At 51.6% G+C, this 23,708-nt stretch overlaps 1 protein-coding gene and 2 long non-coding RNA genes across 8 annotated transcripts in view; 1 reads left to right on the plus strand and 2 right to left on the minus strand.

Annotated features, from left to right (window-relative positions):
* Pitpnm3 (PITPNM family member 3) overlaps window positions 1-23,708 on the plus strand; it is a 95,333-nt gene that overhangs the window by 63,511 nt on the left and 8,114 nt on the right. Inside the window, exons 4-18 of one of the 3 annotated variants that reach the window (XM_078042703.1) lie at window positions 2,876-2,915; window positions 3,427-3,503; window positions 3,835-4,070; window positions 6,962-7,151; window positions 7,570-7,692; window positions 8,084-8,268; window positions 11,611-11,783; window positions 12,823-12,993; window positions 14,282-14,476; window positions 15,177-15,325; window positions 16,960-17,076; window positions 20,029-20,145; window positions 20,521-20,669; window positions 20,913-21,062; window positions 22,304-22,487. In XM_078042703.1, the coding sequence (XP_077898829.1) occupies window positions 2,876-2,915; window positions 3,427-3,503; window positions 3,835-4,070; window positions 6,962-7,151; window positions 7,570-7,692; window positions 8,084-8,268; window positions 11,611-11,783; window positions 12,823-12,993; window positions 14,282-14,476; window positions 15,177-15,325; window positions 16,960-17,076; window positions 20,029-20,145; window positions 20,521-20,669; window positions 20,913-21,062; window positions 22,304-22,487 (2,256 nt within the window). The remainder of the gene's footprint in view (window positions 1-2,875; window positions 2,916-3,426; window positions 3,504-3,834; window positions 4,071-6,961; window positions 7,152-7,569; window positions 7,693-8,083; window positions 8,269-11,610; window positions 11,784-12,822; window positions 12,994-14,281; window positions 14,477-15,176; window positions 15,326-16,959; window positions 17,077-20,028; window positions 20,146-20,520; window positions 20,670-20,912; window positions 21,063-22,303; window positions 22,488-23,708) is intronic. The other 2 variants (XM_078042702.1, XM_078042704.1) reach the window with 2 other exon arrangements.
* LOC144376154 (uncharacterized) lies at window positions 1,878-7,032 on the minus strand. Its single transcript, XR_013436287.1, has 2 exons — window positions 6,942-7,032; window positions 1,878-4,872 (listed from the first exon to the last, which is right to left on the minus strand). It is a non-coding gene; the product is annotated as an uncharacterized LOC144376154 (long non-coding RNA).
* LOC120884212 (uncharacterized) lies at window positions 18,284-22,309 on the minus strand. 4 transcript variants are annotated; one of them, XR_013436286.1, is made up of 3 exons: window positions 22,132-22,309; window positions 21,243-21,358; window positions 18,284-20,780 (listed from the first exon to the last, which is right to left on the minus strand). It is a non-coding gene; the product is annotated as an uncharacterized LOC120884212 (long non-coding RNA). The 4 variants fall into 4 exon arrangements; XR_005726517.2 differs by having other exon boundaries at window positions 22,100-22,309; XR_013436285.1 differs by having other exon boundaries at window positions 21,862-22,309.

Here is a 23,708-nt window from a genome sequence, read left to right on the forward strand (position 1 = left end):
GATGAACCACCTATCCTCACCACTGCTCTATGAGGTCATTCATAATAGCATCCTGCGTTCCAGATGAGGAAACTGAGGCACGGGAGGATAGGAGGCACGTCTTGAACTCCAGCACTCTGGTTCCAAAGTCTATGGTTTAGCCAGGCCTCTCCCAGCCCCAGAAGTGAGGGGCATCCCAGGCTCTGTAGCCATGGTCTCAGCCCTGGCCACGCTCTGTTCCTCCTGCGCCACCTGCCCCAGAGCCGCACGTTAGGCTGCAGGCACCATGAAGCACAGCTGCTTGTCGGTTTCCTCTCCAGGTGTGCTCTTTTCCTATTGACAAAACACTTCATGTCCTAAGAAGAGGTTTCCAGGCAGCAGAACGGGACTTTCATCTTTGAGGTGCCATTGTCAATTTGTGCTTCCGTGCCTTCTCCTGCAGAATGGGGATTGCTGCGTCCACCTCACTGCGATGGTGTGTGCTTCAGAAGGATAGTGTCGCACCTGGCTAAGCATCTTCCTCTGCCTGACGTGGGGTACTCCAGTTGGGTTCCCTCTGTCTTGTTATGTGTCCTGGGGCAGGTGACCTGGATTGTTTGAACTCACTTGACTATAAAAGGGGACTAAGAGCAAATCCATCCAAACTGAGAGGATGATTGAGATAAGACATGTCAAGCACATACAAGCCTGGCACATAATAAGTGCTCAATAGAACCAGGCCATTCCTGTGGTCTTTTATTATTGTCTTGTCCAGGCCTCCTCTAGCCAAACCCAGGGCCAGGTCTTTTCTCCTTCTCCTCCTCCCTCCTCCTCCTCCTCCTCCTCCTCCTCCTCCTCCTCCTCCTCCTTTCTCTCTCTTTCTACCAGGGATTGAACTGAGAGGTGCCTAACCACTGAGCAACATCCCCAGCTCAGTTTATTTTTTAATTTTTATTTCACTAAGTTGCTTAGGGTCTCACTGAGTTGCTGAGGCTGGCTTTGAACTTGTGATCCTCCTGCCTCAGTCTCCTGAGCTACTGGGATTACAGGTGTTCGCCTGGTGGGCCAAGTCTTGAGTTATGTCTGAAAGGCAAAAGAACTTGAGCTACTAGAAGGAGCATCAGAAAGTACTGGGCAGAGTCAGGTCTCAGAACAAATCTTTGTCTCCTTCCCCGAAAAGCCATCACTCAGGAAATGATTTCCTGCCTGTGTGGTCAGCTGCTAGGCGCTTAGGAAACAGTTATCCTCTGACCGGGGTTATGTCTGGGAGGGCAGAATATTTCAGAAACTGCATTTTTCTGTGGAGGAAAGCTCTTTGTTGGGCATTCTTTGCAAAGCACCCTCCTCCTGGGCTGGTTGGTGGTGGCTGAGGAGGTATTGACTCATACACAGGTAGGTCAGGGATGCCCAGGGAGCCTGTGGGAAGGACTGTCCCCAGATGTGACTCCTATCAGGGAGCTGCAGGCTCCTGGAGGGTAAGAGGGGGAGTGTGTGAAGGAAAAGGCCATCCTCATCAGGACCACGCTTCTGTAAGGGACAACGAGTTCCCCATGAACAAAGGCAAACAAGTGCTTCACGGCCTAGCTGTGGGTCTTGGAAGATGGCATCCATCTCACAGTGGGGAAAGGAAAGGAGGCAAGGTGGACCGGATGGAAGGAGGGATTCCTCAGGGTGGCAGGCATTAATTTGAGGTGGAGGGCAGCTGCTGGGTGTCTTTGAGGTCTCTCTTTACCTGAGAGGTGGATATCATGACATTTGGGGGGCATGGGTGTTAAATCAGGGGTGGGCACATTTTTTCTGTAAAAGGCCAGATAGTAAATATTTTAGGCACTGAGGGCTGTAAGTCTGTTGTCACTTCTGAAGTCTGTTGCTATGGTGTGAAAGCAGCCATAGACAATATGTAAATGAATGAACCTGGCTGTGTGCCAATAAAACTTTATTTACAAAAACAGGTGGTGGGCCAGATTCCACCCTTGGCTATAGACCTCTGTGTTAGAGAAACGAGTGCTCAGGAAGGGCTGGGTGCCAGGAAGCACTTCCTGGAGGAGGTGTTGAGCCAGGCAACTGGGAGGAGTCAGGAGCACATTTTTTTTTTTGGCAGTAACTAATTTCACTCCAAAGCTCTGGGTGATGTTGATGGTCCTCCCGAGTGTTGGCCATACCTCTCTGAGAGTCCACCTTCCTCTGGATCATGGTTCAAGGGCTTGCTATGACTCTGAGAGCTTCAACCACACATGTATATGTTATATGTATATATATATATTTATATTTATTATATTATATTATATTATTATTATCATTTGTGATGTTGGGGATGAACTCAAGGCCTCATAGACACCAGGCAAGTGCTCTGCCTCCGAACTACCCCTGCTCCCATCTGCCCCAACTAGATAGATAGTTTTATTCTTTGCAGTACTGAGGATTGAACCCAGGGATACTCTGCCACTGATCTACATCTCAACCCTTTTTATTTTTATTTGTTAAGCTGCCCAGGCTGGCGTAGAACTTCCGATCTTCCTGCCTTAAGCTTCCAAGTAGCATCACAGGCATGCACCGCCCTGCCTGGCTCAACCAGATGGTTTTTAAAAAATTATTTATCCATCTGTATTAGTCAGGGTTCTCCAGAGAAACAGACCCAACAGGATAGACAGAGTTATATGAAGAGACTGATCGTGAAGGACAGCCTCATGCAGCTACAGAAACTCAAAAGTCCCATGATGTGTTGGCCAGTGGAGGCCCAGGAAATCAATGGTATAGTTTTAGTCCAAGCCTAAGAACCAGGGGAGTCATGGTATGAGTCCCAGTCCAAAGGCCCAAGCCCTGGGAGCACCGATGTCCCCAGGCAGTAGAAGACGGACAAACATACTCAGTAAGAGAGAGCAAATTTTCCCTTCCCCTGCCTTCTTGTCCTGTCCAGGCCCTCTGTGGATTGAATGATGCCCACTCACGTGGACTGGGTGAGTCTTCTTTACGACCTCCCAATTCAAAGGTTAATCTCCTCTGGAACCACCCTCGCAGACATACCTCAAAATCTGCTTCCCCAGCAATCTGGGCATCCCTGAGCCCAGGCAACCTGACATGGAATTAACCATCACACCAGCTCTTCCAGCTGTTCTCAGAGGGAGGCCAGATTGACAGCCAGGACTGGAAGTAGATGTCATCAGCTGATACCACACTGTGGCTGTTGTTTTTGGTGAAGAAAAGCCAGGACAGTCCCCTCCTAAAACACCCCTACTCATCCCACCCTGGCCTACCTCTGCCACGCTTCCTTTTCTTAGTAGGACAAAGCATATCGTGATATGTGGACTGCAGAGACAGGGACCGGGACCGGCTGACTCTCCCCAGGTGCTAACTATGATATAATCCTAGCTCTTCAATAGAAGAGCTATGTGGCCAACTGGGCCCGGGGAGTGACCTGTTGCCATGGGAGTCCTGGAGATGCTGAATGCTCCTCTGTCCCCTCTGCAGGAGAACTGTACCGGGCTTCCCTGAGAAGACAGAAGTTCCCAGCCCAGGGAAGCATTGAGATCCATGAGGACAGCGAGGTGTGTTGGGTTTTTGAGACGGTTGGGCCCATCTGTGGTCAGGATTTTAGGAAGAGCCTTAGGAGAGTAGACAGCTGCATAGCTTTCGTCTTTGTTTGACTTGCGGGGTGACCCTGGGCAGCTCCCTGTCCTTCTCGGGGCTTCAGGCTTCCGTATGAACGTGAAGGGTCTCTTCAGACTCTTCCTGCTCTGTTATACTTCTGGCAAGATGCTCGTAGTGCATCGGAGGTCTTACCACACAGAGGACTGGACAGCTCCCCATCCCCCAATGCCCTTATGTCCCCCGTCCCCTGTTGCCTGCCTCTCTCTATCCCAACCCTGTCCCTCTCAGGAAGGTTGCTCTCAGCGCTCCTGCAAGACACACGTTCTCCTGCTGGTGCTGCATGGAGGGAACGTCCTGGACACGGGGTCAGGGGACCCGTCCTGCAAGGCGGCTGACATCCACACCTTCGGCTCTGTGCTGGAGAAGGTCATGCGTGCCCACTTCCCGGCTGCTGTGGGCCACATCCTCATCAAGTTCGTCCCCTGTCCTGCCATCTGCTCTGAGGCTTTCTCGCTCGTCTCTAAGTGAGTCCATTTTTGCTTGGAGGAGCTGGGTTGGTGGGTGCAGGGGGACGTTGGAAGGGCTGCTCTTGCCATGTGGGTACCTGGTGGGCAGGGGGGTGCCTGCTGAGGCCTCTGGGAGGTGTCACATCCAGATTGCTCATGAGCATCCCTGGTGGAAAGTGGTCTGCAAGAGTCTTCTACCTGGGAGCTAGTCGTGTTAAGGTGCTCATGATTCCCTGGGTCCAGTTCTTGGGCTCAGTGGGCCTGATCCTGTTGGCACAGATGAGGGACCTGAGAGGTTCAGCATTTTCTCCCAGAGTTACCCAGCATACGAAGCCAAGAGCCACACTAAGGCAGCCTCACTCCTGAGCTATGCAATTACTGCCTGCTAGGGATAATTACCATAATGGGGGTGGCCCGTGGACACTCTGAGACAAGGCCAGGGAAGACTTCCTAGAGGAGGTGACTTTTGAGTGTGATAACTGTCAAGTGTTAGCCTCTCAGATCAGCCTGGATTTGAATTTCTGCGATGCGACCTTCTCCCGGCCTCAGTGTCTGCATCTTTAAAATGGGAGCAGTAATGATAATAACTGCCTCCCAGAGTGCACGTGAGGATTCTGTGTGCTGATGTATGCGCATACTCACCCCGCATTAGCACACGTTGGTAGAGAGTGGGCTGGGTAGGAAGAGGTCCTGACACAAGGCAGAGAACCTCACGGAGTAGGAGGAGCAGGGATGGCATGGACAGAAGCACAGACCGAGCCCTGGGCAGCACTCTTACTGCAGATGCTGGTGCGTCCCCATCCACTGTAGGTCCTGGTATCTGTGGGGGACAAACTGAGATACCAGGAGTCCTCCAGAGTCTGTACCCTCTGGGGGATCCCACCCACTGCTCCTGGGCCTTAGGGCTCCAGTGCCCCCAAGGTATTCTTGTTGAATTTGATGAAGGCAGGTGCCTGGAGCCAGGTGGATACTCTGGTTTCTCAATGATCTGCACAAAAGACCTGGGCACCTGCAGGGCCCAAGTCCCATAGAGCATTTGGCATCTTGTTAGGACTGGAAGCCGAAAAGCTGGGTACTTTCCGTAGCTAGGGGTGAAAGAGAGCTGTTGGCACCTCTATCTGGATCCAAGCCCCTCTCACAAGACCTCGCCAGAGCCTCAAGAGCCCCTTCACCCTAGGGCTTGTGGAAAGCAAGGAGCTGGGGTGCATGGGGAGCTCCCAACCATCCAGGGAAAAGGGAACAGGTGTGCTCAGCCAGATGTGGCTCTGGGGAGAGCCTCAGCCGAGCAACCTGTCCAGGGGTTCCTGGAAAGGCCAAAGTCCCCCTGCCCTGGGTTGATCAGGAGCCAGCATGGGCTGGCCCTTTTCTTTCCCTCTTTCTTTTCTCTGCACTGAGTGAGCAGAGAATGATTTATCTGTGTTCCCAGGACGCCTGCAGGCAGATCTCAATCAGAGATGGAAGGAAGGAAGGAAGGGGATTAGGCTGCTGGTTCCCCACCTAGTTAATCGCCCCAGTCCCTGGTGCGATTCTTGTCAAACTGTAAAAGCAAGATGTGTAGGTTCACCCCCCCCCCCAGCCATTGAACCGGGAGGTGGGAGCCCTGAAATCTGCATCTTTAACAACTCCCCAATCCCTGCTTTGTGGCAGGATTTGGGAGCTGCTGAGGCCAAGGCAGCTCTGTTGTCATACTATCAGTCCGGGAGTTAACTGTCTTCGTTCCTAATCCATCTCAGGACCCTGCCTCTCCCCCACCCGCAGGACATCTGACCTCCGGAGCTGGGTCACCACTATCTCCAGGAAGACGGATGGCCTGGCCATCCCAGGGTGCAGTGGGAGGGAGCTTACCTCTCCCCCAGGCAGCTTCTTGCCAGGGCCATTAATCACCCCGTAATCACTGCTGGGAGGGAGTTCTTTCTCAGCTAATTAAAATCTCTCCGGCTGCAATGGAGGCCTGTTTCCTCTAATTTGTGTTCTTTGGAGATGAGGAATAGCTGGTGGTGTCAGCCATGCACATCATGAGGACTCTGCCACCTGCCGAGGGTGCCTGAGCTCTGTCACTTGCCCTAGATTCCATGGGGTCCCCAGGGGGATCAGAACTGGGCTCTGGTCAGCCTGAGCTTCTGCTGTTGGGGAAGGGCTGTCTCTGGGCAGGGCTGGGGAGTTCCCAGCTTCCCTCTATGTCCAGACTCAACAATGCACCAGGGGTCAGAGGCAAGCCAGGTGGACATGGGAAGGCTGCCCAGTAAGGGAGAGACTTTCTAAGAGGGGGGGCGGGCAGGGAGGTGGGGGAGGAGAGGTGATGTGAAGTCTGACACTCTCCTAGGAGTGTGGGTGCCATAGGGCAGGCTCTCTCAGCCCTTTCTGCAAAGCCTGGGAGAGCTCTGTATATAACACCCCCACACAGGGATTGCAATACTGTGCATTCAGCTAGGTACCCACCTCCAAGCAGTGTGAGCCCCACGGCTGGCATGCCCTCTCTCCTCCTCCCTGCTCAGCTTCTCCAAAGGCTTCCTTGAAAACCTACTTCAGACCCTCTGCCCTCCAGGAAGTCTGCATGATGCTATGTCCCCCCACCGGCAACCCACACTAGTTGGCTCCCTGGCTGACTTCTTCCTAGGAACTGGGGTGACCTTAGGGCCATGGAGAAGAGGGCAGGAGAGCATGGCGGTGCCACACCACGGGCTGGACACACAGCAGTCAGCACAGGCTTGAATTCCCCCTCCTGCTCCCCGTGTCTCCATGGCTGGTGCTTTGTCTCACACGAGCACCTGCCTGGGTCTTCCTGAAGAGTCCCTGGAGCAGGGGGCCCAGTGCCAGGCCAGCAAGTGCCCTCCTCTTCCTCATTCTCAGCTCCACACCTGCCCACTCCCCGATCCTGGCTGGGCTTACCTTGGGCCCCCTGTCTGCAGCCTGAACCCCTCCAGCCATGATGAGGGCTGCCTCAGCAGCAGCCAGGACCATGTCCCTCTGGCCGCCCTGCCCCTGCTGGCCATCTCCTCCCCGCAGTACCAGGATGCCGTTGCCACCGTCATCAAGCGAGCCAACCAGGTCTACAGCGAGTTCCTCAAGTCCTCTGATGGGATTGGCTTCAGTGGACAGGTAGGATGGCCTGCTCTCTGTCCTCGCTGCTGCCCGGGAGAGAGGCTGGTCTTTGCCAGAAAGATCAAGGCAGACCCTTCTAGAATCAGAGCATCTGAGATTGAAGGAGGCTTTTGAGATTTGGGATTTGCCTGCCTTCTGCTGATTGGAAAAATGAGGCTAAGATTCTAAGATTTGGAGCCCGTGCTGATCCCTAGCTGAGTCTGACCCCTGAACACAGGCTGATCTTTGTCCTTGGGCTGACCCTTGATAAAACCATGACCCCAGGATGACCCTGCTTCCCATTTGGGCTCTCAGTGCCTCTGTAGGAGAAATGCCTTAGTCTCCCACGGGAAAGTGACCCCTGCTTTGTCTGGGTTGGGGGTGAGGGGGTCGTCAGGGGCAGGCCTACATGCAGTGCCAGCTGTGTGTCCTACAGGTGTGTCTCATCGGGGACTGTGTGGGTGGACTCCTGGCCTTTGATGCCATCTGCTACAGTGCGGGACCCTCAGGGGACAGCCCTGGCAGCAGCAGCCGGAAAGGGAGCATCAGCAGCACCCAGGTGTGGCGAGGTGGTGGGACTGGGGAGGGTTTGTCTCTGGGAGCCCTCCCCCAGCCCTGGGAGATCAGGGGCCTCCCCTGGGGGTGGTTCTGCTGACCCTTCACGTTGGCACAGTGACATCGTGGTACAATGGATTATATTGTAATCCTTCCTGCAAGAGTAGCTAGAGATGATTATCAGAGGTAGGGAAACTGAGGCACAGGGCACTAATTGGGGTTCATGTCATCCCCATGGACATAGGAGATAGCTGTGCCCCATCATTGCGTGCCACTTTTTGAAAGTGTAGTTCCCTGCACCACAGGAGGAAGGGCTTCGTGGCCCCGGGGGAGGAGGCAGGGCTCCAGAGTCTCCTGTGACTGCAATGCTTCCTGTCTTCTACCTGGCCCCTAAGGACACCCCAGTTATGGTGGAGGAAGATTGCAGTCTGGCCAGCAGCAAGCGGCTCAGCAAAAGCAACATCGACATCTCCAGCGGAGTGGAGGATGAGGAGCCCAAGAGACCGTTGCCGCGGAAACAGAGCGACTCCTCCACCTATGACTGTGAGGCCATCACCCAGCACCATGCCTTCCTCTCAAGGTACCCCCCGCCCTGGCTTCTGCCTTCTTTTCATCAAAGCATCCGGGAGACAGTCCTGTCCCAGACCCTTCCATGGGGACCACCCCTAGAGAAATATTGAAATGCTGGGACCCAGGCCACTTACCATGAGTCCTGCATAGAGATCCAGGGACTTGCTTTCTGTCATTGCTCTGCTGAAACTTGCAGAAAGAATTGGGGTCAATTTGTTTCACCTCTCTGAGCCTCAGCTTTCTCTTCTGCAAAAGAACAACCCTGCCCACACCGCTCCTCTGCGTGGTTTGAAGAATCTAGTGAAGTAACAGATGGGAGCATGTTCTGAGAGTTATCCCAGGTGTGTGTCCTCTCTATTTCTCAGAGGAGGCCATTCACGCCAAACAGCGGAGGTCAGTACTCTGGTCTCCCTGTCCCCAGTTCAGTGCTTTGACCACAACACACTTTTTTTTTTTTTGTACCAGGAATTGACTTTAGGGGCACTTAACCATGGAGTCACATCCCCGTACTTCCCTCCCACCCCGTTTTTTTTTTTTTTTTTTTTTTGGGGACAGGGTCTCATTAAGTTGCTGAGGCTGTCTTTGAACTTGCGATCCACCTACTTCGGCCTCCTGAGCCATTGGGGTTATAGGCGTGTGCCCTCACACCCAGCAACAGCACACTTCTGTTTATAGACCTCCATGCACTGTTCTTTAACTTTTTAGAAGAGACGGTTAACTAACAAGGGTTAAATGCATGGTTTATACATTTATTTAGAACACAAAGGAGTATTAATCATAGACCCAAATTGGCAGGAATGTCTTTTTTTCCTTTCTTTCTCCTCAAGTCTCATTTCCCTCCCACGCTCCTTGTTTCTTACACAAGTGACAAGTATCAGGAGGTCATTAAAACCCTTAGAAAATATATCATCTTGGGCTGTGGGTGTAGCTCAGTGGGGGAGTGCCTGCCTAGCATGTGTGAGGCCCTGGGTTCAATCCCTAGCACTGCCAAACAAAACAGAGAGAAAGAAAATAATATATCTTCTCTCTCGACCTCTCCCAGGCACAGGAACCACTATTGACATTTTAGAGTATTTCTCTTCTATATTTTTAAACATACTTTGCATATGGTATTACTTAAAACAACAAAGAACCCAACCAACCAAACCAAATAAACAACAAAACCTCGCTCAAAGTCTTTTACATCATGATCTGTTCCCCATATAATTAAAAATAGTTGGTAAATATTCTTAATGGCAATATACTTTATTGAGCAAATGGATAACAGCTTACTTAAACCTAGTAACTGGATATTTTTTTCCTCTGAATTCTTCTCTATTATAAATAGCACCACAGTGGACATCTTTGTGTATTAACATTGATGTATATATCAGGTTTACAATAGTCTTACCTTATCCAAAGTTTTGCATTCTGTGGTTTCAGCTTCTTGTAATCAACATATTTCAGCTTCTTGTGTCAACATATTGACTAGAAAATTCCAGAAATAAATGAGTCATAAGTTTTAAATTGCACACTATTCTGAGTAGCATGATGAAATCTCACACTGTTCTGCTCTGGATGTGAATTATTCTTTTGTTCAATGTATCTACCCTGTATATACTACCCACCTGTTAGTCATTTAGTAGCCATTTCAGTTATGAGATTGACAGTCATGACATCACATTGCTTATTTTCAAGTAACCCTTATTTTTACATATTAATAATGGCCCTAAATGGCAAGAGTAACAATGCTGGTATTTGTATAGGCCAAAGAGAAGCTATAAAGTACTTCCTTTAGGTGAAAAGGTACAGTAAGATATTTTGAGAGAGAAAGAGACCACATTCACATAACTTTCATTTTAACATATTGTTATAATAATTGGGCTGTTGTTCTTTTACTATGCCTTATTTATAAATGAAACTTTATCACAGGTGCGTACACATAACAGCACGTATAAGGTACAATGCTCTCCGTGGTTTTAGGAATCCACTGAGGGTCTTGGAATGTCCACCCTGTGGATAACCGGGTGATGACTGTATTTCCTTCTGATAGATTCCTGGTGATGTTAATTACTAGGTCACAACCTCTATGTGTTTAAACTTTGAAATATTTAAAGCTCCTCTGATGATTTCTCCTTTAGAAAAGCAGCTACATGCAAATGAAGGTTCATCCTTGAAAAATCCTTTAGGAAAGACCCAAATAGGCAGAGTGATAAGAAACTGGAGGTTTTTGGTAGCTGGTCCAACACAGCCAGCTTTTCCCTCTGGTGCAGGGACAGATGGCTGTTTCTTTGGCAATTAAAGAGTTGGCACGTGTTTGGGGGGCCATGCCGTCCATGAAATATGTACGGTTAAACACCAGCCTCATCTTCCCCCATGTGAGCTGCTCACACTGTGAGAGGCAGAGGAACTGGGGATTCACCTTTGCAGACTCTCACTCCAGAGGGTGGGATGCTTGCCTGTACTATTTCCATTGCTACTTCTAAATTTGTTTTTCCTCCAACTCGAGTATTTTAGTAGAATTTGCATTCAGTTAATTGCCTGATAGATCACACCATTCCCTGGTTATATTGTCATCTCTAAGTGGTACCTAATGCTCACTGGAAGTTCCGGAGAGGTCCCTGGTTTTCTTCCTGATCCTCAGCACCCAGCTCTGGCTGGATACAAGTTGGAGATCCAGACACCTGGAATGGGAATGGTTGGGATTCTGTGTGTGGTGTCCTGTCTCTGTTTTTCTCCTTCAGCCCCGTTTCATCTGCTGACTGGAGGGGGGTGGAGAGACCAAGCTGTTTGCGTCTGTCTGTGGGTTGTCTGCAACAGGAGTTACAACTAAAGCCCTCATCCTGGCAGGGCTGACACTAGCCAGCTGGTCTGCGGATGGGCCAGGCTGGGTTTCTCTGGTAGACAGTGCAGGAATTCTCAGCATGGCAGCTCCATGGGGCAGGCCTGTCTGCGTGCAGAATGCTTAGTTACTTCCAGGTGCTCAGCCCATTTTTGTAAATAAAGTTGTAGCAGATCACAGCCACACGTACTGTGAAGTGTCCTAGGTGGCTGCTCTCATGTTTTGATGGCAGAATTAAATCGGTGTGATGGAGACCATATGGCCCGCAAAGTCCAGAATATTTACCATCTGGCCTTCTGCAGAAAAAGTTTGCTGACCCCTGCTTTAGCCAAATGTTGGCTGGGTCTTGGTGGCCAATGCTGAGATTATCGCCAACTCATGTTGATGGTGTCGGCTAAGCAGACTCTGCTTCTGAACTGTGCCCCTGAGATGGAGGATGGACTCTCGGCTCTCAGGCTTCAGGCTGTCCTGCTGGATGACTTCCCTGTCCTTCCCTGACCTGCCCTCCCCTGTGTCTTCCTCCTCTGGCAGCATCCACTCCAGCATGCTGAAGGATGAGGCCGAGCTCACTGCAGCTGGGGGGTCCCAGCTCCCCGAGGTCAGCCTGGGCCGCTTTGACTTTGACGTGTCTGACTTCTTCCTGTTTGGTTCGCCCCTGGGCCTGGTCCTGGCCATGCGGAAGACGGTGCTGCCTGGGCTGGATGGTGGGTATGGCACGGACTGGAACCTGAGATACCAGTGTGTTCTTAGGCCCTTTTGTCAGGGCCTTAAAATGGGGGGAGTAGGAGGGTGGGAAATGGGGCAAGGAGGGTCCTGGAGTCAGGGCGGATGGAGGAAAAGCTGGTGGACAAAGGCAGACAGGAGTTCACTGTCCCTGTCACATGCTCCTGGCTGATTTGACCCCACTGTCCTGCAGTCATGCCCTGTGGGAAGAGTAGCCATAAACACTTACCCTGAAGCTTATAAAGCTTTTCATGTTCCTCCAAAATGCATATGTCAGGCGATTTGACCAGCAGAGGGCGTAATTCTTGTATCCAGAGTGTTCCATACTTTTTCCTCCAAAGCTTACTGACAACCTAGGACATAGAATAGAATAAGAGGAAGGGGCTCTGGTTGCAACGAGGAGGTAGAACTCAGGGCCACCCTCCATGTCACAGAAGAACTCCAGGATTCCCTGGAGGTTGCATGGTCCAGTCCAAGGATACCCAAGGAACTGGCAGGGGCCTCCGTGGAGACACCTTCTGGTCAGCCAGAGAAGTGCTCCATCGGTTCTGGCAAACCTTCCTGTGGGGTCCCTGGAGGTCTGAACAAAGAGAGCTGCTTACCTGACTAAGGAACCTGGATCTGCTTCATAGATCAGGCGGCAACTAAGTGACTTGGGAGGTGCAGGAATTGAAAGGCACCTGACCAGCGGAAATAGTAGAGGGAGGGCCCCTGGGAAACCCTTTGAATAAAGGCACAGAGAAAGGAAAGTAGCTGAGCAGACTGGGGAACTGCAGGTGTTTACCAGAGCCGCAGGGTGCAGTGGTAAATGGCACTCCTGGGTAAAGCAGTTGGCAAGGCCTTGAATGCCAAACTGGACATAAGAGCTTTGTTCCTGTTGGTAGAAGGGAGCCAGGAGAAGTTCTCGAGCACAAGAGTAGGCTCCCCAAAGCTGGACTCCAGGAGGCCTTTTAAGGCCGAGGGGGCAGATCCTAGAAGTGGGTTTCCCCATGTGTCTTCCCCTCTCACCCGACTCGCCAGGTTTCCAGGTGCGTCCTGCCTGCAGCCAGGTCTACAGCTTCTTCCACTGCGCAGACCCCTCTGCCTCCCGGCTTGAGCCACTGCTGGAGCCCAAGTTCCACCTGGTGCCTCCCGTCAGCGTGCCCCGCTACCAGAGGTTCCCACTGGGCGATGGACAGTCTCTTCTGCTCGGTAGGTCCTTGGGACCCCGAGAGTGTGTGAGCTGGAAGCTGGGCCCCAGCCAGGTGGTATTCCAGAGCCGCTCTCCTGGTCCAGCCTCACCAAGTGGTCGGCTGATGGGTGACTTATGTGAGCAGGGTCTTGTGCTCTTGGAGGAGAGGAGAACAGGAACAGCTGACTCCTTCATCTCCAGAGCACCCACCTGTGCCAAGTTCCAGCTTTGTATGAGGCATCTTGGTGTCAGAAACCTCCGCTTTGCCTTCTGATAGGCTCCTGGCCAAGCTCCTGTGGCTGGGGACGGAGTAACAGTCCAGTAGTCAGAGAGGCAAGTCTAGGGATCTATGTCCAGCGCTATTCCCAAGGGCTCCAACTGGAATATGGAAGGGCACAGTGGGGAGTGGGCCATTGCTTCATGCAAGAGGTGGCCTTTGACTAAGGTCTGACTGGGGAGGTGCATTGGGACAGGTGGAGAAGAGATGAAGGTGCAGGAAAACAGAAGCTGGGGGGTGGGCTTGGGGAAGGGGCAGTGTGGCCTCCCGGGCTCAGAGGGTGAGCTAGGACAGGGCAGCCTTGGAGGGGATAATCCCAGGCTTGGAAATCAGAGCATTGGTTCCACACCACCGAGGAGGAGGTTTAGCTTAAGCCTGCTTGGAGGTTTGGGTCAGAGATGGGGAGGGGGGCGGCGGATACTGTGCTAGTGACTCATCAAGGCTAAAGCCCATTAGCATCCTGTATTTCAGAGACCTATTTTCCAAAGCTCTTCTTTGCCAGGAGCTTTGATGGGTGTGCAGGACTTGCAAACCTCCCTTGTCCATCCTACAATGTTCCCTCTTTAGTCAGAGGATCTCCTACCCCCAGGGGCCACCCTAGCTCCTAGACTGGGGTTCAATTCCATTCATTCCAGCTCAGCCATAGTCCTCTGTGGCCCGGGGGAGGAATTTGATAAAAGAAGACATGGTTAGACGTCACCCCAATCTCCCTTAGCCTTCCTCTGCAGCTTTATTTATTGGGTTTGAGGGAGATGGTTGGGACCCTCACTCCTGCCTGCATAATTTACAACTTGAGAGGAGATGGAATACAACAGTAGACTATGGAAAAGGAGTCCCTTCCGGCTCTGTGTGTGTGTGTGTGTGTGTGTGTGCGCGCGCGCGTGCGTGCGCGCTGTGGGGTGCAAGCTGACTGATGGACCAGGGCTGGTTCCTCTGTGTGTCCAGCTTCCTGCCCAGCACGGGGCTGGCACCTAGTGGGCAACTCTGTTGGAGACCCACTACTTGCCCTGACCTTGACATTCCCCCTCCAGCTGATGCCCTGCACACCCACAGCCCCTTATTCCTGGAGGGCAACTCCCGGGGCAGCCCACCACTTCCGGATGCCCCTGCCTCACTCCCTCAGGCCCCAAGGTCCCGGCGCCCAGGACGAAGGATGAGTGAGGGCAGCTCGCAGAGTGACAGCTCAGAATCCTCGGATGGCCTGGCACCTGTGGGTGCCTCCCGCAGTGAGTGAGGTCCTTTTGGGGCCCTGCCTGCATTTGAGGGAGAGGGACCTTGCTCTGGGTGGTTGTTGGTCCACAGTCAGGATGCTGAGGACAGGTCCCCTGGGTAGGGAGGAGGGGTCAAGGCCATCCTGGGTGGGGATCCTGCCTTTTGGGGACTGTTGGACTGTTGGTAGAACCTTGAGGTCAGGCTGAGCAATGACCTCAAAGAGAACTTTGACCTCTGACCCAAGACAGAGCCCTGAACTCTGACCATGGCCAAGACGGAGCTCTGATCTTGAATGGAGCTTCGACTCCTGTCCCTGACCCAGGACTGAGCTTTGACCTTAAAAGACCTTGACCTCTGACTCTGGACAGGACTCTGGTCTGTCACCAAGGCCTGACCTCTCCAGGCATAGACTCAGTCCTGACCTCACCCAGAGCCCACTGGAAATCATTGCTGAGCAGTACCCTAGGGTGTGCCTGAGTGTCTTTATGAGTCTGGTCCTCCTTCCTGGGGACTAGTTTGGTGTAGACATCTTGGAGTAGAGTGGACGGGCCACTGTGAGAAGGAAGGAGGCAGAGCGGCCCACTCCCCGGAGCTCATTAGTGCTCTGGCCCTAAACTTGAGCGCCACGTGGCCTATCTACCACTGGGTCCCTACAGCTGGAGTCCCACGCTGCCCCTTGGCCACTCTGTCCTCACCTCCCTCTTGGATCCGCAGTCACGGCCAAGTGGTGGGGCACCAAGAGGATCGACTACGCCCTGTACTGCCCCGATGTCCTCACCGCCTTCCCCACGGTGGCCCTGCCCCACCTCTTCCACGCCAGCTACTGGGAGTCTACTGATGTGGTCTCCTTCATCCTGAGACAGGTACTGCTGCCCCCTCCCTGTACCCCACCCCAAGCCCCCCCCCCAGAGGTTCACCCTTCCCCTAGAGTCCTGTCTCCACTCTGGCAGCACTGGGACACTTAATCAAGGGGGTGGTGACATTATTAGTCATTGGGTTTTATAAAGAACCCACTGGCTTCTGTGTGGCTAACAGAATGGAACTTTCTGGAAAGTCAAGTAGAAACTACATAGGATTACACATCAAGGTGTCAACTTGGAGACTGGAGCAATACATGGCTGCTCCCTTCTGTGTCTCAGTGTCCTCCTCTTTAAAGTCGCAGGTGCAGCAGAAAGACCAGTGACTGTGGGGAGGACCTGCTGGGGAAGGAGGGTAGGGAGCACTGGGGTCATTCTGGATGGCCGTCCTGCATGGTCAAGGCTCGGGTGTATTTTAACCTGTCTACAACAAGAAGCTGCAGCAGGGTTGTCAGCCAGGAAGAGCCATCGACAGACTTGTATTTTGATAAGGAAACTTGGGGGCTGCTGTTGGGGGACACAAGAGGAAGCCTGAGTGCCCTGGGGAGACAAGTTTAGAAGGCCTTAGAGATGTCAGCTTGGACTAAGGTACGGTCCCCAACTTAGAGATGTACTAAGTGCTAAGATACTGTGGTGGAGGTGATGAGGAGCCTCCATATTTGAGTTCTGAGGGCCAGAGGGGAGCCTAGCGATCCTGCCGGGTGGCCATTTTCTGGGGTTGGGGCAGAACTAAACTAATGGGGAAGCCAAGGCTGAGTTTCTGGCCATGTGATGTGTCGCAGGCCTGTGAGGTGCTGAGAAGGAAGGTGAACAGATAAACCTGGAGTGTCGGAAAGACATTAGGAGTGAGATGAAGGTGTCAGAGCTTGGATGGCATGGAAAACGGGTGATGGGTCCCAGGGATGTCATCATGGAGAGATGTTCAGATGCTGAGTCCCAGAACTCCTTAGGAGAGACCAGAAAGAGCATGCCCCGAGGTCAGAGGAGAGCCTGGAGTGGGTAGATCAGAGTGAACCTTGAGTTGGGCAGGATGGGAGTTGCTGGGGCCTGGGGAAGAGTGACTTCAGTGGAACAATGGGGTCAGAAGCCTATTGGAGTGGGCAGAGGAGAAGGAGGCAGGTGAGGAGGTGAAGACAGAGTCTAGGCTCAATCTTCCGTGGAATGTTTTATGGGAGAACAAGAGATGTGACAGAAATTGAGAAGGCATAAGTGGTTCCAGGGAGAGTATTTTTTTTGTATTTAAGGTGAGCAACATTACAGAACCTTTGAATGCCAAAGAGAACCACCTAGCAAAGTGTCAGATCAATGATGTGGAATTGAGAGGGAAGTGTGACTGGGGTTAATGGCCTTGGGAAGTGGAGAACTGGGATCAGGGCTCCAAATGGTCTATCTAAGGGTCACCTTACAGGAGGGAGGGCAGATCTGGTAGACGCGAGGTTTAGACCTGAAGGACCAAGACTGCACCACAGACAGAGCCCTTGGAGAGACAGTGCTTGGGCTCAGCTATCAGGTCATGTGGGCAAGGAGACAGGTCCTGAGGCCCACAGCCTCTGAAGGCCCTGGGCTGGGAGGTGGGAAGGACAGGGGAGGACCTGGCTGGCCATGAGCTGGTGGGCCTGACATCCTTGGCTGTTGGTCAGGTGATGCGCTATGAGAACGTGAGTGTGAAGGAGAGTGCTGGCTTAGACCCCGCTGCGTTGAATCCCGCTAGCCCCCGCGAGAAGTGGCTTCGCAAGAGGACCCAGGTCAAGCTGCGGGTACGTGCCTGCTGGGGTCACATGCTATTTGGGACTCTGGCTTTGGGGTGGTGGGGCTACCCTGAGACCTGAGGCATCCATGTAAATAAGAGCTCGGTGCTCACACAGGCTGAGATCCATGCAGCAGGGTGGGTGGGTGAGCTGGTTCCCCACGCCTGGCTCCACAGGAGCCCTGAAGTAGGGGTTGGGGGCACAAGGGATGGTGTGGAGATGCCAGTTGTGGGGGAGTTTCTACATGCCGGGCTTTTATCTGGAATCAGAAAGTGTCCTGCACAGTCACACAACTTTTCATGGAATACGGCCTGGTGTGATATTTGTCATGACAGAGGGAGGCAGAGATCAGGATGGAGGTGGAAAGGATCGTCAGGGCAGGTCTGTATTAGTCAGCTTTCTGTTGCTGTGACAAAAATGCCTGAGAACGTCAACATAAAGGAGGAAAAATGTTTTGGTTCATGGTTTCAGAGGTTTCAGTCCCTGGACAGCTGGCTCCATTGCTTTTAGGCCTGGGTAAGGCAAAAACATCATGGCGGAAGGTCATGGTAGAGGAAAGCGGCTCAGCTCATGGCAACTGGGAAGTGGGGTGGGGGGTGGGGAGAAGGAAGGGGCTAGAGAAAAGACATACCCTTCTAAGATGTCCCCGTGATCTACTCCCTCCAGCTGGGCCCCAATCCCTACTAGCCCATTCGGCAATGAACAAATGGATGAATCCCTCACCATCCAATCTCTTTCCAAAAGCCCTAACTTCTGAGCATTGCTGCCCTGGGGACCAAGCCTTGAACAGATGAGCCTTTGGGGGACATTACAGATCCAAACCATGACAAGGTCATACAGGGCTTGTCTGAGAAGAGTCTCCTCTGTAGGATATTGAAGGATGAGCAGCAGCTCGGGATGTGGACATTCATATGCATAGTGAAAAACACATTCATTTATTCACGCAGTATATTATCATCAGTGCCTACTGTGTCTCAGTCCCTCTACTAGGACCATGTATATCTGAGACTGTGAACAGACAAAGCCATTGCTATGATGGGAAGCTCCTGTCTGGTGGGAAGATCAGACATGGATAGAGGATGATCGATGCTTTATGAATCAACTCTTTTTTGTAAACACTTAAGATGTAATTCACATATTATATAATTTTCCCACTAAAAGCATACGATTCAATGGATTTTAGTATATTCACAGGTGTGTGCAACCATCACCAGGGTCAATTTTACAATCACTTTATTACCTCAGGAAAGAAAGCCTTTAGTTATTTTTCTTTAGTCCCAAACCTTCCTTTCTTCCAAAGTAATCAGAAATCTATTTTCTGACTTTGAAGGTTTGCCTATTTTAGACATTTCACTGAAATGAAGTCATATAATTTGTGATGCTTTGTGTCTGGTTTCTTTCATGTAGCATGATTCTTTCAAGGTTCACCTATTTTTGAGACATGTATCAGAACTTCATTCCTTTTCATGACTGAATAAAATTCCATTGTGTGGATGTTTTGTTCATCCCTTTGTCAGCTGATAGACATTTGTTTCTACCTTTGGCTGTTGGATAATGCTGCTATAAATAGTCATGCATACCTTTTTTGTATGGACATATGTTTTCATTTTTCTTTGGCACAGATCTAGAAGTAAAACTGCTGGATCAAATAGTTAACCCTGTGCTTAATCATTTGAGGAACAGCCAGACTTTTTCCACAGCAGTCACTCCATTCTACAATCACTCCCACCAGCAGTGTGCGAGGGTTTTTGATTTCTCCCCATCTCAGCAATACCTATTATTGTCGGTCTCTTCAATTCTGGTCCTCTCAGCTGTGTGGTTTTCATTTGCATTTTATTTGCATATTGAACACGTGATGCGCTTACTTCCACAAATTCCCTCTTCCCTCTTCAGTGCTCCTATAAGGGTGCTTATGTCCCCCAGAGGGCTGGGTGCCTCCAGGGCAGGGCCCACAACTGCTTCTTCTTAGGGACTGGTGCCGATGAAGAGTCTGCAAACATCTGTTGAAATGAAGTAAAGGCCATAGGGGGGTGAGAGGAGGTGGAGAAGGCATCTTTGGGGAGTTGGAGGAGCGCTTCTATGAGAGGATGAAGTTGAGTCTGGTCCTAGTAGATGGGGGCAGAAGGCCAGGCATGCACAGAGTGGAGAGTCCTGTGTGAGCCAAAGCCTGGAGGCCCCCTGAGAGCTGGGTCTAGAAGGACCAGCAGGCGGAGGAGGGGGCAGAGGGACAGGAAACTGTAGAGGCGATGTGGATGTGGCCGAGATACCTACATGGACAGTACTATGAAAGACGGGTCACCAGGTTGAGAGATGAGGGTCTCCAAAGCTAACCTGGGGGTGTTGGGAAGTCGGAACCAACTCAGGACTCAGAGCTGCAGGATGAACTGAAGGAATAAGTGAAGAATGAAGATGTTGAAATGGTTACAGATCAAATGATGTGCTAGTCAGGATTGCTGGGCTGGCTGGGACAAGGAGAAGGATACTAGAATGGCAGGTGATTGATAAGTGGGGGAAAGGCTGCCAGAATCATGAGGCTTTGCTCTATTATTCTCTCTACACTTGAGTGTTTGAAATTTTCCACTGGAAAAAGACGGATGGTAAAATGGCTGTTGGATGGGAGCCGGGACACAGAAGGGAAGAGACAGGGGTGACCGGGCAACTTCCAGCCTAGGAATTTAGACTTGCAAAACAGAGAGGCTGAGAGGACTGGTTGTTCCTTCAGGGGCCTATGGAGGGTCCACAGCAGTAAATGCATTTCTATGTGAAGTCCAGGTGCCTTGAAGACAATGCTAGGGAATCGTGATCTGTTTCTCTCATGGCTTGGTGGGAATCATCTCTGAAACCCTAACAGAAATTAATCAGAAACCTGATTCCATAGGTCCACATCCCTATGGCCATCCTAAGAATGGTTTAATGATAAAATGCAAAATCTGAGTTTTTTTTTTTTTTCTGTCCTCTCAGAATGTTACTGCTAATCACCGGGCCAATGATGTGATTGCTGCTGAAGATGGTCCCCAGGTCCTGGTGGGGAGGTTCATGTATGGGCCTCTTGACATGGTGGCTTTGACCGGTGAAAAGGTACTAAGGGCTGGGCATCTCCTCCTCAGTTGCCCACCTGCACCAGGTGCTTAATGGCTCCACATGGTAGGAGGGGTGGGGGGTTGTCCATGGTAGGGGCATGAGCAGAAAGCCACTTGCCCTGCTTAGGCAGATGGTGGTGGCACCAGGGGAATCAAGGGGTAAGGGATGTGCTTGGTGCATATGAGAAAGAAAAATAAGCCCAAGTGTCTTCAGTGGAGAGAGAGAGGGAGGATGGTAAAGCCAGGGCATGTCAGGCAGGAACCTATGTCCCAGAGCCTGCTGAATGGCAGAGAGCTTCCCAGCTCAGCCTCTCTGCTGAGCCTTTAGCCCCTCGGGGTCAGTGGGGTCCTTGCCTTCCTTTATTGCATGCAGGTGGACATCTTGGTGATGGTAGAGCCCTCCTCAGGACGCTGGGTACACCTGGATACGGAGATCACCAACAATAGTGGCCGAATCACATATAACGTGCCCCGGCCCCGGCGCTTGGGGGTTGGTGTCTATCCTGTGAAGATGGTTGTCAGGTAAGGCTCAAGGGAACACTCTCACATTGGCTTCCCCATTTCCGTGGTCCTTCCAGCTACACCTGTCCATAAGATGGGTGCTCAGAGTTTTCTTTCGGGCTCCATCTTTGTCTGTATGGAGAGAAGAAAACGGAAGAGGCCACCATCTCTGGCATCAGGAAATGTCACCAGATTGTCTCTGACCCTGGCCCCAGACTGACACTGATTCCAGCTACAGGCTGACCTCAGGCTGGTACCTTTCAGGGGCGACCAGACCTGTGCCATGAGCTACCTCACAGTGCTGCCCCGGGGCATGGAGTGCGTGGTGTTCAGCATCGATGGGTCCTTTGCTGCCAGTGTGTCTATCATGGGAAGTGACCCCAAGGTCCGGCCAGGTGCGGTGGATGTTGTCCGGTGAGTACCACCTCCCACCAGGAACATGCCTCCCCTGGGGGCAAAGCCAGTGGCCCAGGGGGAATTGCATTTCCCCCTGGGTTTTCTCTAGAAAGTCTATGGGTTTCTGGGACTGGGAACTTAAAGTCCTGGTGTCACCCCAGTAGGAGTTTATAGAAGGTCTTTGGGCACACTCCTTACTTTTGTAGGCCTTGGCTCATTCATTTGTTCATTCCTTCCTTCCTTCTCCTTTCCTCTGTCTGTCTCTCCACCCATGCACACCTCTACCACTTCCAGGCCAACTTCTGGGCTGGACACTGACAGAGAGAGAGAGCAGCTGATTGGATAAAATCAAGTCCAGTGGGGGGAAAACAAGAGATGGGAATGAGAAATTGTAAACTCCAAAGGATTAGCATGGCAAGAGTAGGCAGATATGGGGCACTGGGAATTCTTGAGGGTCGCGGTGGGTATGCCCTTCCTTCCCCCAGTAACAGCAATTGCTTTGGGGAGAGAAGACAGGGCTGGCTCACTGGCTCTGGAGGGACTGCTGACCTTTGGCTATTCACAAGCCGTGGGAACAGCCTGCTGCTCATATGGCGGGGTCGTTTACTCTCATTAGGATAAGCCCACCTCCAGTCCCCTTCGTAGTCCACAGGGAAAGGGGAGGCTGTGGTCTTTTCTCTCTGGGGCTCCCACCTCCTTCACTGTGGCACTCTCTAGAAGCTGCTTTGTATCAGCACAGAACCCTCATCCCCACCCCATCCCCACTCACAACTCCCAAGAATCCCTGTGGGTGGCACCTGTGCCTGTGCATACAAACCTTCCCAGATCTCAGATCCAGCTTCAGAAACTCCCAATCGATGGGAGCCAAGGGTAAGGAGCAGCGCTAAAAGCTAGAGTCAAGATCCTGGTCAGGTAGACCAGAAAAACTGTCTAAATGGAGGTGGGAAGTGGGGGGGGGGGCAGGAATCAAAGGCGGCCTGTCTCTGGCTCAGAAGAGGACTTGAGCAAATGGGGTAAGCCGTCGGGAGATTAATTTTGTTGTGGGCAAACAGAACCTGCAGGCCATCCTGAGATGTCCAGGACTCACGGGGTCCAACTCTGCGCATGGGCCAGGAGACAGAGGGTCCGCTGGTTCTCCCTAGCGCTCCTCAGAGCAGCACCTCTGGCTTCTCAGTAGGGCAGCAGCGGGTGGGGCAGATCTCTGGGCAGCGGGTGGCCTGTCCTGGGCGGACCTGGACGCTACCATGCCGTCTCGCCAGGCACTGGCAGGACCTGGGCTACATGATCCTTTACATCACGGGGAGGCCGGACATGCAGAAGCAGCGGGTGGTGTCGTGGCTGTCCCAGCACAACTTCCCACAGGGCATGATCTTCTTCTCGGATGGGCTGGTGCACGACCCGCTGCGGCAGAAGGCCATCTTCCTCCGCAACCTAGTGCAGGAGGTGAGTGCCGGCCCAGGGGTGGGGCTTCGCCAGCGAAGGCGGGGCCTCGAAGCCAGGACCTCATTGGTCAAGGGGAGGGATTAGACCACGCCCCTCCTCCACGCTCCTCCTCCTGCTGCCCATCCAGTGTGGTCTGACGGCGCAAGGGGAAGCACAGTTGGCAGAGCACGATTAGGGTGGATCCCATTGGGTGCTTTAACAGCTCTGAGATGACGGATTTCTTCCTTTATCATTTCCTGACTTTCAAGCCTAAACTCTTTACATCTGGTTATTCATTCAGTACACATTTAAGTGCCTGTTGTGTTCCTTGCTATGTGCCTGGTGTTGGGGCTGCAGAGAGACAAATTGGACACTGTACTTGCTCTCCAGAGCTGTGATTTTTTTCACTGTGGGGTCTGGGCCCAGCACCTGGGAACTCAGAAATGCAAATTCTCTGGTTCAGACCTACCGAATCAAAAAGTCTTTTCACGAGCTCTCCAGGGGATTCTGATGCACAGAAAAAACTTTAGGAATCACAGATTTAGAGCTGGGGTTGATGAATGAAAAATAAATGAATTCAAATTTCAGTGTGCATAAATAAAGTTTTATTGGAACACACCCAAGCTCATTTGTTTATATATTGTCTGTGGTTGTTTTTTTGCCCTGCCATAGAAGAATCAAGTAATTGTGACAGAGTGCAAAGTCTCAAATATTTACTATCTGGCCTTTCACAGAAAAAGTCTGCTAATCCTAGATCTAGAGTAAGAAAGACTTGTAAATATACAATTACTGGTGCATGTTTGAAAAAAAAAAGGCGTATTGGCAAACAGAAGAGAAAGGACTTTCATTCCCCTAGTGAGGCCAGAGGACTGTTTGTAGTGGGTGGAGACTTTTGTCCTTAGTCTTGAAGCACAGGTATGGGTTGTCAGGTAAACAGCGAAACAGTGTGTAGTTGACCAAGAGAAACACAAAAGCTTGAGATTGAAGTAAAATGAAGTTTTATTTGAGAAAAGCATTGCAATGAGAAGAGCAGTGTGCACTATGGGGGGTGTTGAAAGAGGCAGAGGCAGGGGAGTACCTACAAGCAGTTTTGGCCACAGGGATTAGTAACAAGGGTGATGTCAGCCAAACGTTGAATGAATAGTCAGTTGCTGAGCAGATGTCCATGAAGGAGTACTTTCTGTGTAAGTTTGCTGTGGCCTTTTGTGTGTAAGATTGTGTTTCTAGCAATTTAAATTTTTA

The sequence above is a fragment of the Ictidomys tridecemlineatus genome, chromosome 3 (assembly GCF_052094955.1).
Source record: "Ictidomys tridecemlineatus isolate mIctTri1 chromosome 3, mIctTri1.hap1, whole genome shotgun sequence".
Lineage (NCBI taxonomy): Eukaryota > Metazoa > Chordata > Mammalia > Rodentia > Sciuridae > Ictidomys > Ictidomys tridecemlineatus.